The 15317-nt window shown below is 35.5% G+C and overlaps 1 protein-coding gene and 1 pseudogene across 1 annotated transcript; both read left to right on the forward strand.

The window, feature by feature from the left end:
* Positions 1 to 1281: 1281 nt before the first annotated feature.
* Positions 1282 to 11001, forward strand: LOC110727853 (granule-bound starch synthase 1, chloroplastic/amyloplastic-like). The gene is made up of 14 exons (XM_021907435.1): positions 1282 to 1395; positions 7861 to 8191; positions 8296 to 8376; positions 8476 to 8574; positions 8689 to 8778; positions 8847 to 8910; positions 9009 to 9109; positions 9195 to 9304; positions 9392 to 9635; positions 9717 to 9893; positions 9984 to 10175; positions 10271 to 10357; positions 10473 to 10601; positions 10692 to 11001. The coding sequence occupies exons 2-14, from the start codon at positions 7865 to 7867 to the stop codon at positions 10806 to 10808; spliced, it is 1818 nt and encodes a 605-aa protein (XP_021763127.1). The 5' UTR covers positions 1282 to 1395; positions 7861 to 7864; the 3' UTR covers positions 10809 to 11001.
* Positions 11002 to 11771: 770 nt separating this feature from the next.
* LOC110727871 lies at positions 11772 to 15267 on the forward strand (annotated as a pseudogene).
* The last annotated feature ends 50 nt before the right edge of the window (positions 15268 to 15317 follow it).

Consider the following 15317-nt stretch of genomic DNA (forward strand, 5'->3'; position numbering starts at 1 on the left):
TCTAAACACCCAAAAAAAAATATACTAATCATATTCATTCATTCAAGTATTCAACAAATCAATAGTATGAGCTTTATATCACACATAATATCTATTGTACTTCATACATTCCATGACTTCAAAGTGATCTATGATTTAGGCCTTTAGGGTATGTTCTCTTTTCTTATTTAATTGCAAACAATAATTAAATATTCTTAATACATATAAAGTAAAAAAAAAAAAAAAAAATTAATCAAGACTAATTCTCTAACATTGTTTACATATAGCTACATAAAAATAGTTTGATATTAATAAGACTATTACTATTAGAAAATTTGAAAATACAAACAATAAGGTCTAAGTTGAATCCAACAAAACCTTCACTTAACTGATAAAATCATTGTGAGTACATCAGATCATTGTGAGTACATCAGATCTAAATGTTAAAACAAGACAAGACATCATCATCATTATTAATAGTATTATCCTTTTTTTTTTTTTTTTTTGGCTTAATGATTAATGCTGCTATTCTCTATTAGGTGTGTTATACTCATCTGATTTTCACTTAACAGAACCCATTTAAATTTATTTTTATTGTAATTTATACCGAGTAAGAACTTATTTTTTTCAGAAATTATCTTGTCTGAATTTATTTGGATATAAAGCAAACATAACATGTCCTGCTTCAAGATGTCCACATGAACATGCGAGGAAGTAAATGTGAGACTGTAAAATTAAAAACTCTATGAAATTCACATTTTCAACCATACAAATATAAATTTTTTAACTTGGATGATCCTGGATCAATAAAACTTGGTAATTTTTTTTAAAACCCCATAGTCACCATGACACCAAAGATGCTGACTAGTATTGCACTTTGCACCCATAGTGTATTATTTTTATCTTAGGATCCACAGATAATAATACAAGTATTCATCTGGACAACGGCCCAATAAACCTACCCTCATCTAACCCACTTTTAGAAGCCCAACAATTAAAAAAACAAAAAACAAAAAATTGAAAATCCTAAAATCCAACGGATGACGTGTACTAGCCAACGGCTGTGATGGATTTAAGAACCTCAAAAATCTCACAATTCTTCTGAAAAAGTGCAGTGGGACCCACTTTAGACTCAGGTGATTTCCAGCGTCAGGTTGTAGTAGGATTAATTTGCCTTTTTATTTCTTCACGAATTTCCCTATTGGTTAAAAACTCCAAAACGTACCATATATCTTATGACACGCCTCACTAAATTAACCCCCTTTATATACGTACTAATGTACTATGTAACTCTCGTTACAACACATTACATACAAAATTACAAATATACAATCTCATATCAACACCATAAAATTTGATTATTTTCCTACAAATCAAATTTTATTTACAACTTTTTAATTTTCATTACATTATTTGGTATGAAACAGTATTATATTATTAGTGTTAAATTTAATTTTATGTTGCTTTTATTTGTTGTAAATGTTATGAACATATACATACTATTAGTACTGTCAAAAACCGAACCGAACCGGGGAAACCGAACCGATTCAAACCGATCCGAATGAGAACCGAACCGTTTAGAAACCGCTTTTTTTAAACCGAAAACCGACCCGAACCGCATTTTAGTGAACCCGAAACCGAACCGATTCGAGTAACGTTAAACCGTTTAAGAACCGAACCAAAATCTAAACCGAACTGAAAGGAAACCGAACCGAAAATGAACCGAACCGTTTCTAACCCGAAACCGTTTGAACTGCCATAAAAACCGTTATAAACCGAACCGTTTATAAACCGAACCGTTTATAAACCGAACTGATTATAAACCGAACTGTTTATAAACCGAACCGTTTATAAACCGAACTGATTATTAACCGAACCGTTTATAAACCGAACCGCTTATAAACCAAAATGTTTATGAACCGAATCGCTTATAAATCAAACCATTTACAAACCACTTACTACTAGGAGTGGTTATTGGGCGGGTCAATGCGGGTCATTAGCGGGGCGAGTACGTTGCGGGTAAAGGTCAAGTCAGGGTCAAGATAAAAGTGAAACGGGCTATTAACTTCTACTTTCTTTTATCAGTTCCTGTGTTGCCAGTGAGAATGCTCTTAATATTTGTCAAGCAAATCGTTACTACTTTTTTTTAGTTTGATGACTCTCATTACAGTAGAATTATATAACTACAACAAAAATAATAACCAATAATTCAAGACAAATAAGGAACAAAATATCAATAATGTAATGTGATTAAAACTATTAATATTTGTTCTATGAGATTAAAACATTTTAGCAAAAGCCTGAACCACAATTCCATATCTTAACTAGATGCAAAACTTTCATCTATCACTTCTTTACCAATGTCAAGGACGTCTTCTTCAATATCACAATCATAACCACGTAACCAATTTTGTGTTGTAACCAACGCCTCAACATTCTTAGGCAAAAGCGCACTCCTATACTTGTTTAAAATACGACCACCCATGCTAAAAGAAGACTCAGAGGCTACCGATGTAATAGGAATGGCCAAAACATCCCTAGCCATAACAGCTAATATGGGGTACACACTAATTTGAGATTCCCAATACTTGAGAACATCATATTTCTGCCCTTCATAAATTGGTTGCCGAGGAGTACACAAATAAGAATCAATCTCCATCGATGGCCGATTTGATGGGCCATCCTCATCATCATCATCATCAACATACTAGAAAAGTTCAAACAAAATGCTTTATTAAATAATAAAAATTAAAACATACAATTATTAATTTTGTAAACCACAATAAACAGAAATTGATTACCTTGAATATGTCATCATCCAAGTGACTATTTGATTTATCGATAATAGCTGGGATGGAGGGTGGAACAATTGTACTTGATGTAACACCGAAAGACATAGAATAATAAAAGTTGTACAACTCCAAAAGAGCATCTTTAATTACCTTCGCCTTTTCAACACATGCCTCATCAACATAAAGCACTTTTAACATCTTCGTCACTCGAACAAGCTTATAGCGTGGATCAAGAACAATAGCAATTGAAAGGATCAAACTATATTCATCCCAATAGCCCTCAAACTTTTCAAGCATAACTTTTGCCATGGGTGCAAGTTTAGGGTCTATATGCGCTTTACTTATTGTGTGCTCAATTTTTAAAACACTAGCGAAATACAAATTTGCAGTAGGATATTCTGAACCAGAAAATAACACAGTGATTTCATAAAATGGCTTTAAGAAATTACATATTTTAGTAAGGGTATCCCATTCATCATCCGAAAGTTTGAATTCATAACCCATAAACCTATCGATAACCAATTTCAAGGCTTCCTTTGCTTCTAAAGCTTTTCGGAGCATCGTATAGGTGGCATTCCAACGAGTCACAACATCAAGACGTAACTTTCCATTAAACACACAGTTAACCTCATGAAGAGCATGCTCAAATTGAGTGAGTCTAGAGTCTGAAGAATCAATATATTTACAAACCTCACGCAATTTTTGAACACTACTATCAACTTCTTTTAAACCTCTTTGAACAATAATGTTCAAGACATGAGCTGAACATCGAATATGAAAAAATTTACCATTACAAGGAAGAGGAGAAGTCAACATTAAATCTTTCTTCAAAAGGTTAACCATAACATCCATGGATCGAGCATTATCAACAGTCATTGCAAAAGCTTTACCCTGAAGGTTCCACTCCCCAATAAGTTTTAACACAAATTTTTCTACCTCAACACCAGTATGAGGAGGACCACAATAACGAAAATTCAGAATTTTAGACCTAAGACACCAATCTTTATCAACATAATGTGCCGTTAAAGTGAGATAACCTCGATTAGTGCATGCTGTCCACAAGTCACAAGTGAAGCTAACTCTACCTTCAATTCCAGATAAAGATTGCAACAACAAAGACTTAAACTTATCATGCTCAGCAATACAATATTTCAAAATAGTGTTTCAACACACATGGTTCACGTTGGGATTCAGATTCGTAAAAACTTCCCTAAGGCCATGATGCTCCACAATACTTAAAGGATAAGAATGCAAAATTATAGCTCTAGCAAGCAATTGTAAATGACGAGTTTGATTAAACGGGAGCTCAACACCAATTTCATGATTTCCTGGATGGTGTGGATTTTTACCCATGCATGTCTTAGTATGAGCTTTACAAGTTGAAGTACCAGCCTTACCTGGTGTTTTATATTCATTACCGCAAACATTGCATCGAGCATATTTTATCGGCGCAAGACCAACCATCTTATCAAAAAAGGTGTAATACCTCCAAACATCTGATGTTCGTCCACGCTTACTACCACTAGTGGTATGTTGAGTAGAATCTTGATTCTGAATAGTAGAATCCTCATCAAAACCGATAAACTCTTGCTCCATTGCTGAAAAAACAGAAACACAACAGCCTAAATCCAAATATGCCCCAAGAAGACAAAGTACAACTGTTAAGTTAGCCAATAAGGCACTATTACTAAAATCAATTGGCAAGCAAATTACTTTCACATATACTGTAACTTAAAATAACTCTATTAATTAACCACTAAAATAAAATACCATGCACCCAAAACTAAACCAGCTAATCTGAACCAAATTAGTGTTGACTATTTCACACTAAAATTTCCAACCAATCATACTATTTAGTAGTGATACACTACCAGATTTATAAATTACTAAAATTAGTAGTAGTTGCTTTATCTAATTTACTTCAATAAGTCAAAACAATGGATTAAAATGACAAGATTCTCTTTCTATTGGAAACAAACCAACTTGCATTAAACTATAATTAGCACACAAAAATTCTTTAGTGTTTATACCTGATCATAACATTAGAATGATATTTTAAACTGAAATAGTGTAATGATTTATTGGGTTCCCTACCATACAAAAATTCTAATGCTTTTATAACCACAAGATTTGTCTCCCACTGTCCCTTAGATATTCATAATAGAGGGTGATTAGTATATGCCATCCTGGTCTATAGTTCAGGAATTATATGAACAACAAAAAACAAAAACAAAACAATTAAGTGAAAATTACCTGGAGCTGTGACGGCTTGAAGGAGAAGAAGAATTGAAGATGGAGAACTGGAGATCGAACAAAAAAAAACGACAATAGAGAACTCGAGATCGAAAATAAACCGAAATAAAAAAAAAAATTAACTGAAAAATTACCTTGAGCTGTGACGGCTTGAAGGAGAAGAAGAATTGAAGATGGAGAACTGGAAATCGAAAAAAAACTAATTACATTTGGAGAAATTGAGATCGAACAAAAAACCGAAATAAAAACAAAAAAAATTAAGTGAAAATTACCTGGAGCTGTGACGGCTTGAAGGAGAAGAAGAATTGAAGATGGAGAACTGGAGATCGAACAAAAAAAACGACAATGGAGAACTCGAGATCGAAAAAAAAAACCGAAATAAAAAAAAAAAATTAACTGAAAATTACCTTGAGCTGTGACGGCTTGAAGGAGAGGAAGAATTGAAGATGGAGAACTGGAGAACTTCAGAGTGAGTAAGGATTCAGCGCTTGAGGATGAAGAAGAAGAACCGAAGAATCAGTGTTTGATGTGGAGCAAAACGGCGAATTGAAGATGATGAATGAAGAGGAGATGACCTAACCAGGCTAATTCAATTCACGTTTCACCACTGTTTTTTTTTTTTTTTTTTTTTTTTCCTCTTTTGCAATATATTATTTAATTATTTAACAACCAAAATATCTAAATTCTAAATTTAAAATTTGTTTTTCCTTTTAGTTTTGGAGGGAAATTTCCCACCTTTCATATTTTGATGAAATTGTCAACCAAAAAAATGAAATCAATTTTCCACTTTGTAAAAATCAAAATTTTTAATTTTATTTTAATAACATTAAACGAAATTTTATACAATTAATTAATTACATGGCTTCAAAAAAAAACTAATTACATTTCTCGAATCCCGATAAAACGAAATATGCCTTCATAATATCAGCTTTTATAATTTTTTTTAACACACACATTAAAATATTAAGTTCTTTAAATTATAAAATGTGAATCGGTTAGCGTGTAAATGTCTAGCGTTGCGATTAATAAAAAATCGAACACTGTTTAATAATATAATGACGTCATATATCTTAGAGAGTAAGAAGTACTACGGATTAGTTATATGGTTATTTTATATCAGTTTAGTTGTACCTATAAGCAAATACACTTGTAATCGTGTAAACTTATAAATTGTATAATTGACTAGTAGATTAGTACATAAATACAAATTACTTATTTAGATATGAGTTATGACTACATGAGTGATTGACTAATATGACTATATCAGCAATTGTCAATTTAGCATAGTTGCATAACAGATTAGCAGTGTACTAGACTATCCTACTAGGTAATATACTAATACCATTTCAGTATTTGATCTATTAGACTCAAGTTAAACGCTACTCTTTCTTATTAACTTGTTAGTCTAATTAAGTAATTACTAATTACTAATTAGTAATTAGTGACATAAGCCTTAGGGGTAAACCAATAAAGGATATAGAAAAATATAATAATCTTATGATTCTCATCCCTTTATACTAATAATATTTAACTATGAGAATATGAGATGGTTATATGTTATTTATATGTTAATATGTATAATCGGTTGAAAGAGTCAATATTACCTTCTTCTTCATTAATGTGTTATTTGATTATACAAATCAAACTACTTTGTAATATATAACTTTATGCAAATATATAATGATAAACAAGTCTTAATTATCAGTCTTGTTGACTAATTAAGTATCGAATACCAAATTGAAAATTTCGATGTCACAATTACTCATCAAATCATGATTATGACATTATTAATTAACTAAATGATCAAATAAGAAGCAGATAATAATCTGATAGTAAAACAATAATACATTAATGCACTAAACTTTTATAATCTACTTCCTAATAAACTAGTAAGATCAGTATGGCTAAACTAAATACATAACATGATATGTATTTATAAAATTAATGAGAATTTGCATATAATATGATGCCTCAATATGAAGTGATGAAGTCTCGACTTGATATAAAACTTGTTAACTAGCAAAAAGTTAGAAAGTAGTATAAAATTTCAAACCAAAACTGTTTGATTGCCCAAATCCAAACGACTCGATAAAAAACCGGTTTTTTGAATCAAAACCAGACTCGAACTGTAATTTAGTAAAGCTGAAATAAAACCTATCCAAGTAATGTTAAATCGTAGAAGAACCGAACCCGTTAACGAACCGAACCAGTTATAAACCGAACTAAAATGAAACTGAACCAAAAAAGAACCGAATCGTTTCTAAACCGAAACTGTTTGAACCGGGATAAAAACCGTTTACACCGAACCGTTAACAAACCGCAACCTGTCTGCACCGAACCGTTTACTACCCGGACTGTTTACAACCCGGACCGTTTACAACCCGAACCGAATTTAAACCGGGATAAAAACCGTTTACACCGAACCGTTATCAAACCGCAACCCGTCTGCACCGAACCGTTTACTACCCGGACCGTTTACAACCCGGACCGTTTACAACCCGAACCGAATTTAAACCGGGTTAAAAACCGTTTACACCGAACCGTTAACAAACCGCAACCCGTTTGCACCGAACCGTTTACTAACCGAACCGTTTAGAACCCGAACCGAATTTAAACCGTTCAAGAATAAACCGAAACCGAACCGAACCGATAATTATTTAAACCGAACCGAAACCGACCCGTAAGACATTTGAACCGATTTCAAACCGACCCGATTTCAAACCGAACCGATTTCAAACCGAACCAAAACCGAACTGTCAAACCGTTTTGACAGTGCTACATACTATACTACCACGTACTAATTAATCACTGTTTTTTTGGTTGTTTGAGGTATTAGGACAATGGAGACCGTAACATCATCTCATTTTATTTCGGGTATTACCAGTGGTGCTATGACGGGTTCAGATCCTAAGCTGACATTGATAAACAATGGCTTGAAGAACAACCAAATGATCGCGACTCATAATGGACTAAGATCATTGAAGAACAATGTAGATATGATAAAGTTAAGGAGTAACGCGAAAAATCCTACTGAGGAGCTTAGAAAAGAAAGCTCCCCTGCAATAAGATGTGGGATGAATTTGGTGTTTGTTGGGGCAGAAGTTGCCCCTTGGAGTAAAACCGGCGGTCTAGGGGATGTTCTTGGAGGTCTCCCCCCTGCCTTGGCAGTAAGTCTTTGTTCTCTTCACCGTGATAAATATATTTATGTATATTTTTTGAACTTATCTCAACTTTATTATTACCTTGGCCTAATGTGTTACGCGTCTTTTAGGCTAGGGGACACCGTGTAATGACAATCTCTCCACGGTATGATCAGTACAGAGACGGATGGGATACTAGTGTAACAGCTGAGGTACATGCATGCTTTATAATATAATTAGGTTCATCTTACTTTGTTAGGATGATTATTTGAATTGGAGTTCTTGAGCATGTTTTAAAACATAAATTGCAGCTGAAAGTTGGAGATAGAACTGAGACAGTGCGTTTCTTCCACACCTACAAGCGAGGGGTTGATCGTGTTTTCGTGGATCATCCTGTTTTCCTTGCAAAGGTATCAATACATTTCCATAGCTCAACCATAGTATTTACTTGTGTGTAATTAGTTAATGAATTGAAGCCCTGATTTTTATTTTTTTTATATGGTTGTGTAATAAAACCATGTTAGGTGTGGGGGGTAACCGGATCCAAACTCTACGGTCCAGAGGCTGGAGAGGACTATGAAGATAACCAGCTTCGATTTAGCGTGTTAAACCAGGTAATTTTATCATTATTAGCTTAATTACTTTGTAATGAGAAAGAAAGCATGTTACCTGCGCGTTACAGGCAGCTTTGGAGGCACCAAGAATTCTGAATCTCAACAACAATCCACTCTACTCTGGACCATATGGTAATATCTTCTCATTGTGGTCAACTGTAACAAGTTTTTTTCAATGATTTCAGTAGAATGAAGACCTGATTAAAGTGTTTATTATGTACTCGATGCAGGTGAAGATGTTGTTTTCATCGCGAATGATTGGCATAGTGCTCTTCTCCCAGCCTACCTCAAGAGTATGTACAAACCCAGGGGAATTTACAGAAATGCTAAGGTAAGTCTTTTTACCTAGGGGTTTTTTTCTTGGTTGTACTTTGTAACGTTTTCTTGAACGAATTTTCTTATGTTTGAGACTTCAGGTTGCTTTCTGCATTCACAATATGGTATATCAAGGAAGATTTGCATTGGAAGACTACTCGCGTCTTCATTTGCCTGAGGAATTGAAGCCAGCTTTTGACTTTTTTGATGGGTAAAGTATCTTACCTACTAAATATCGCATTGCACGGACTAATTACTAATTTACTAGTCCACAATTAATGTTAAGTGCATGATACAGGCACAACAAACCTGTAAAGGGAAGGAAAATTAACTGGATGAAGGCAGGTATTTTAGAATCAGACCGTGTAGTAACTGTGAGCCCTTTCTACGCACAAGAGATTGTATCGAGTGTTGAGAGAGGTGTGGAGCTCAATGATATAGTTCAGAGGACTGGAATCACTGGCATAGTGAACGGCATGGATGTGCTGGAATGGAATCCAACTACTGATAAGTACATTGGATCTAATTATGATAGATCAACTGTAAGTAACATTTTAAACAGGATTTTTGCTTTTGTAAACCTTCATGAAATTTCCTAATGTGTTAGTTTTCGCTTCTTTCAGGTTGCATATGCAAAGCCTCTTATAAAGGAAGCTCTGCAAGCAGAAGTTGGTCTACCCGTGGACAGGAATATCCCTTTGATTGGTTTTATAGGCCGACTTGAAGAGCAGAAAGGTTCTGACATTCTTGCAGAAGCAATTCCTCAATTCATCGGGCAAAATGTGCAGATTATTGTTCTTGTAAGAATAAATCTTACCTCAAACATGCCTTTTTATTCTTGAACAAAACCATTTTTCTGATTTGTTTTCATGATTTTTTGGGGGGAGTAGGGGACAGGAAAGAAGGAAATGGAGAAGCAGATTCAACAGTTGGAAGCTCTCTACCCTCAAAAGGCGAGAGGGGTGACCAAATTCAACGTCGCCTTAGCTCATATGATTGTAGCTGGTGCTGATTACATGCTGATACCTAGCAGATTTGAGCCCTGTGGGCTAATCCAGCTCCATGCAATGCGTTATGGAACGGTTTGTGACAGCTTTATGCAATGAATTATCCTATCTTGATGCTTTATACATCAATATATGAACATGATGACCTATTCTGATCTTTCATTGATCAGGTGCCACTGGTGGCCTCGACTGGTGGACTTGTCGATACTGTACAAGAAGGTTACACCGGATTCCACATGGGCCGTTTCAGTGCAAATGTAACAATCACCTAAACCAAAAAAAAACAACCTATTTCATTTTTTATACTATTTAGTATAATGATCATTCCTGTACTCTGAAGAGCTGACATTTTGGTGTATAATGGTATATCAGTGTGACGCGGTGGATCCAACTGATTTACAAGCTGTTGTAACAACAGTGAAGAGGGCGATAGAGACGTATGGAACTCCAGCTTCAAGAGAGATGATCCAAAACTGTATGGCACAAGATTTCTCATGGAAGGTAGGCTGTGTGAAGTGATCAACATAGTACACTTTTAGCCAAGTTAATCTCATCTGTCATGGTGCTAATTAATTTTTGGTTCTTGAGCAGGAGCCTGCAAAGAAATGGGAGAACCTGCTGTTGAGCCTAGAGGTTGCTGGTAGTAGACCAGGATTCGAAGGAAACGAGATTGCTCCTTTTGCTGTGGAGAACATTGCAAATCCTTGATTCATATATGGTGGATCACATCAAAGAATGATCAGCACTTTTGTGGAATACTCATGTGGCTGATATATTTTTTTACTATAGTTTGTCTCAGAATTCAATAACTCAGGCAATGTTGCCTTCCGTATAGACTTCTTTGAATTGTATGTCATTCATGCTTGGTTGATTATTATTTATTAATGTGTCATGAGTGCAATAATATAACTTTGAATAATATGTTATTAGTGTGTTCATACCATTTTCAGTACAACAAAACTTTACTTTTGGCTAGAACAGGCAAATACAAATTTCCAAATGTTTTGAACGAACAGTATCTTAGAAAATCTCAAAGCAGTGGCTCAACCCTTAAGGCCTCAAATTGCAAGCAGTTATAACAGTTTTGTATGGACTACGCTTATTAACTGCATCATCATGGTCCTGACCAATTATATGTTTAGCGATATACTGGATCTTCGATCTGGTGGAAACACGACATCCTAAAATAGGTACTTAGACTCTGTTAACTGCTCAATACTAGCAGTCAACTGTTAGATTAATTAGACAAAATGAGTATTAGCTGCTCGACAAAGTTAACCATTTCAAACCAGGACTTTTCTCTTATCCACTAATCAAGTCTACAATATCTAGAGCTTGTACATATTATTTCAACCTGCATAACTTATTAGACAGATATCATTCTACCTCCAATAAACACTTTCTGATATATCAGCTTCTGTCTGCTGCATCATCTCTTCTGATTCAGAAACAGGCTACAGGTCAAGAATGGTGAGTACTTAATTTCAACTTTGTATAAGGTTATTATTTCCAATTAGAGGAGTATCTGACTTTTGAGAATCAAATATCAGTCTAATTGTACTCCCTAGGTTATTACGGCGATTACTAGTATTTAGTAGGTATTAGACTATAGATGATGACATTAAACCTACCACCTTTAGAACTATTCTGAATCGTTCCACTATTGACCTACTCATCAATTAAGTATTAAAGATGTTTTGTTTTCATAGCAATCAGGCATAAAACAATTGTTTCTACTAAAGTTGTTTTTAACAATTGTTAAAGACTTATTAGGCTACCACTTATTTAGTAAAGGCGCCCGTGAATGTCTTAAGAAGAATAGTTTTGGGTAGATTCCACAACCAATGGCACTGAGAAAAGAAAGCATCTTCCTATATTTTTGCTTCTGCTGCTGCATAATCTCTTCTTATTTAGAATCAGACACTCTGAAACAAGGTCATCAACTCAAGGATGGTGAGTACTTGGTTTCGTTAGGCAAAGTATTCACATTAGGATTCTTCAACCCACAAGAAGAGAGGGTAATCGGATACTTTAATCCAGAAAATACACAAAACTGCTTCATCGGCATCTGGTACACTTATGATTAAAGATAAGAGGCCAGTATGGATTGCAAACCGAAACAATCCCATTTCTAGGAATTATGGAGCACTTGCAATCAACAGCAATGGTGACTTCAAGATATTAGATAGAGGTTTGACACACATATTGTTGAAGGCCAATCAAGGAGCTTCCAGAAGAGTGGCAGTGCTTACAGATACCGGCAACTTTGTGTTACAAGAGCTGAATTCAGATGGCTCGGTAAGAGACAAAAAACTGTGGCAGAGCTTTGATTATCCAACTGACACACTTCTTATTGGTATGAAACTAGGATATAACTTCAAAACTGGGAAAAATTGGTCATTGACCTCATGGGTAAGTGATGAATTTCCTGCAGCGGGGCCTTTCACACTCGGTATAGACCCCAGCGGAACCAGCCAGTTGATCTTGTGGATAAGAGAGGATATTCAATGGAGGAGTGGCATTTGGAGCAATGGGAAATTCCCAAATCTCAAAGACTACCTTTTTAAGTTCGATTATGTCTCAAATGATGAAGAGAAATACTTCACCTTATCTGCAGAGAACGCCTGGGATATTGATTTCTCAATGTATCATATATATAGGGAAGGTGCAATACTTCATTATGACACCTCGACATCAGACAGATTGGAGTACAGCCAGTACTCGAGATCACGATCAAATACACACAATTCTCTGACCACTGTTGTTGACTGCAGAGAGGCCAGAAACTACAAATCCTATCCTGGATGCGTAAAGCAGCAGCTTCCAGAATGCCGGAATGAAAGCTGGTTTGAAAGTAGCAGGGGCTATGTGCTATCTGAAGGCACCATGTACGAAAAAAGAAACCAAATTTTGGGTGTGGCTGATTGTGAGGTTAGGTGCTTGAGCAACTGTTCCTGTGTTGCTTACGCTTTTATCTACCCCAATCGAACTGGATGTGAGCTCTGGACTAACATTACTCAGTTACTAGAAAATGGACAGGCATACTCTTCTCGCAGGGAATTTTACATTCAAAGACAACATTACAGGGGTAAAACTAACATTTTCTCAACCACTTTTTAAACTATCAGCATTTAGAACGTAGGGAGGAGATGAAATTCTACTGCAATATTTTTCTAGTCTCTTCAACTGTAGTTAAAAGTGTAGCTTAATTAGATTTGGTTTTGTTACAGAAGAAAAGAGTTCACTTTTGTGGTTGTGGCTTATAATAGCAACAGCTACCTTTCTGCTGCTCCTGGCAGTATCATGGATAGGCTATCGCCAGAAAAGGGCACTGCTCAGTATAGCACGATGTTTTCGCCTGATAGGTTATGTTGTACGACGAAACCTCACAGCTCATCTTCAACATTTGTATAATCGCCATCGCAGAAGTCTCGAAACATTTCTGAATTACAAACAACCCACTAAAACCTTACAGAACTATGTGCTCTACTGATGCAGCTTTGTTTTATTTCCATGCTACACAGGAGCAAGTCAAATAGAGGAGAAGATGTCGCTTACAGAGATAGGTTCCAGTGTTGGACACTCCAAAAGATTTCGAAGGAAAAGAAAGCTCACCATTGGCAAGAACCATGGAATACATGTATTCAGCTTTGAAAGCATAGTTCAAGCAACTGATAACTTTTCACCTTCAAATAGGCTTGGACAAGGAGGATATGGGGTAGTATACAAGGTAGTTAAAAACTCTGAATGCTCCATTTATATATTTCTTTCCAAGTTAATGCAGTAAAACATTTGCACTTAATATATCAGGGTACATTAGCAGATAATCAAGAGATAGCAATAAAGAGACTGTCTAGAGCATCAAAGCAGGGCAGATTGGAGTTCATGAATGAGGTTAAGCTTGTTGCCAAAATACAACACACCAATCTAGTTAAGCTCATAGGATGCTGCATTGAGCAAGGAGAGAAGATATTGGTATATGAATACATGGAGAACAAAAGCTTGGACTATTTCCTATTTGGTTAGTGATTTAAACAATAATAACTAAACATATTTCGGAATTTCCAGTAATACTATAGCTGCTAAATTCTTGTACTTCGTAATTGATTCATCACATTTGTATCTTGATTCATGACAGATTCAGACAGAAAATTGCTTCTTAACTGGAAGATGCGTTTCAACATAATCGAGGGAGTAGCTCAAGGACTCCTCTACCTTCACAAATATTCACGATCGAAGATAATTCACCGAGACTTGAAAACAGGAAATATATTACTTGATCAGGAGATGAATCCAAAAATCTCAGATTTCGGTATGGCTAGACTCTTTCAGCATAATGAATCAGGAGCAAATACCAGCAGATTAGTTGGGACACTGTAAGTAAACTGAATACACCAATGCCTGAATTCTCAACTCATTTAAGACCATAAACGCTACTTATTTTCCTCTCTTCGTGCAGTGGTTATATGTCACCAGAATATGCAATGGAGGGATATGTTTCAGTCAAGTCTGATGTTTTTAGCTTTGGGATATTAGTGTTAGAGATAATCAGCAGCAAGAAGAACAATGACTCTTACTGCTCAGAACGCCCACTCAACCTTATTGGTTATGTAAGTTCCCGATCAACCTTGTGAAACTCAAGCTATTATACAGACTAACCAGATTTTCTTAAATTGATTTGTGTTCTTCAGGTATGGGAGCTGTGGACAGAGAATAGAGGTTCGGAGCTGATTGACCAAGCCTCAATTTTGGACAATCACAACCACGAAGAAGCAATGAAATGCATTAACGTCGGTCTCTTATGTGTGCAAGAGAACCCTGCTGACAGACCCACCATGTCAACTGTTGTAACTATGATCGCCAATGAGCTTATCAACTCCCTCAACCAAAGAAACCGGCATTTTTCATAGGCAAGGGTTTATTACAGGCAGAGCATCCCCAATACGATCTACAGCAGGGTTCCTTGAACAGTGCATCGATTTCAGAGATGGGAGCTCGGTAAACCTATGCCATTCAGCAACTTCTACTTTGTTGATTGTACAAAATGATCAACCCAGAGTGACCAAGTATTTGTTAATAATTGCAAGGAACCTCTATACTTGAAAATTATGTAATAGTCAGATTAGTCACAATATTGCCATACTCAGATGAAATATACCCCTGTTCTTTTAAATGTTCTCGTTTAGAATTTTGCAACTATTCACAATTTTAGATTAC

The sequence above is a fragment of the Chenopodium quinoa genome, unplaced genomic scaffold, assembly GCF_001683475.1.
Source record: "Chenopodium quinoa cultivar QQ74 unplaced genomic scaffold, ASM168347v1, whole genome shotgun sequence".
In the NCBI taxonomy this organism is placed as follows: domain Eukaryota; kingdom Viridiplantae; phylum Streptophyta; class Magnoliopsida; order Caryophyllales; family Amaranthaceae; genus Chenopodium; species Chenopodium quinoa.

Bases quoted from the DNA above. Each gene is read 5' to 3' on its own strand.
- LOC110727853 (XM_021907435.1), top strand. From the start codon at position 7,865: ATGGAGACCGTAACATCATCTCATTTTATTTCGGGTATTACCAGTGGT. The intron at 8,575-8,688 runs GTATCAATACAT...AAACCATGTTAG, and splicing joins ATCCTGTTTTCCTTGCAAAG to GTGTGGGGGGTAACCGGATC. The intron at 9,894-9,983 runs GTAAGAATAAAT...TGGGGGGAGTAG, and splicing joins ATGTGCAGATTATTGTTCTT to GGGACAGGAAAGAAGGAAAT.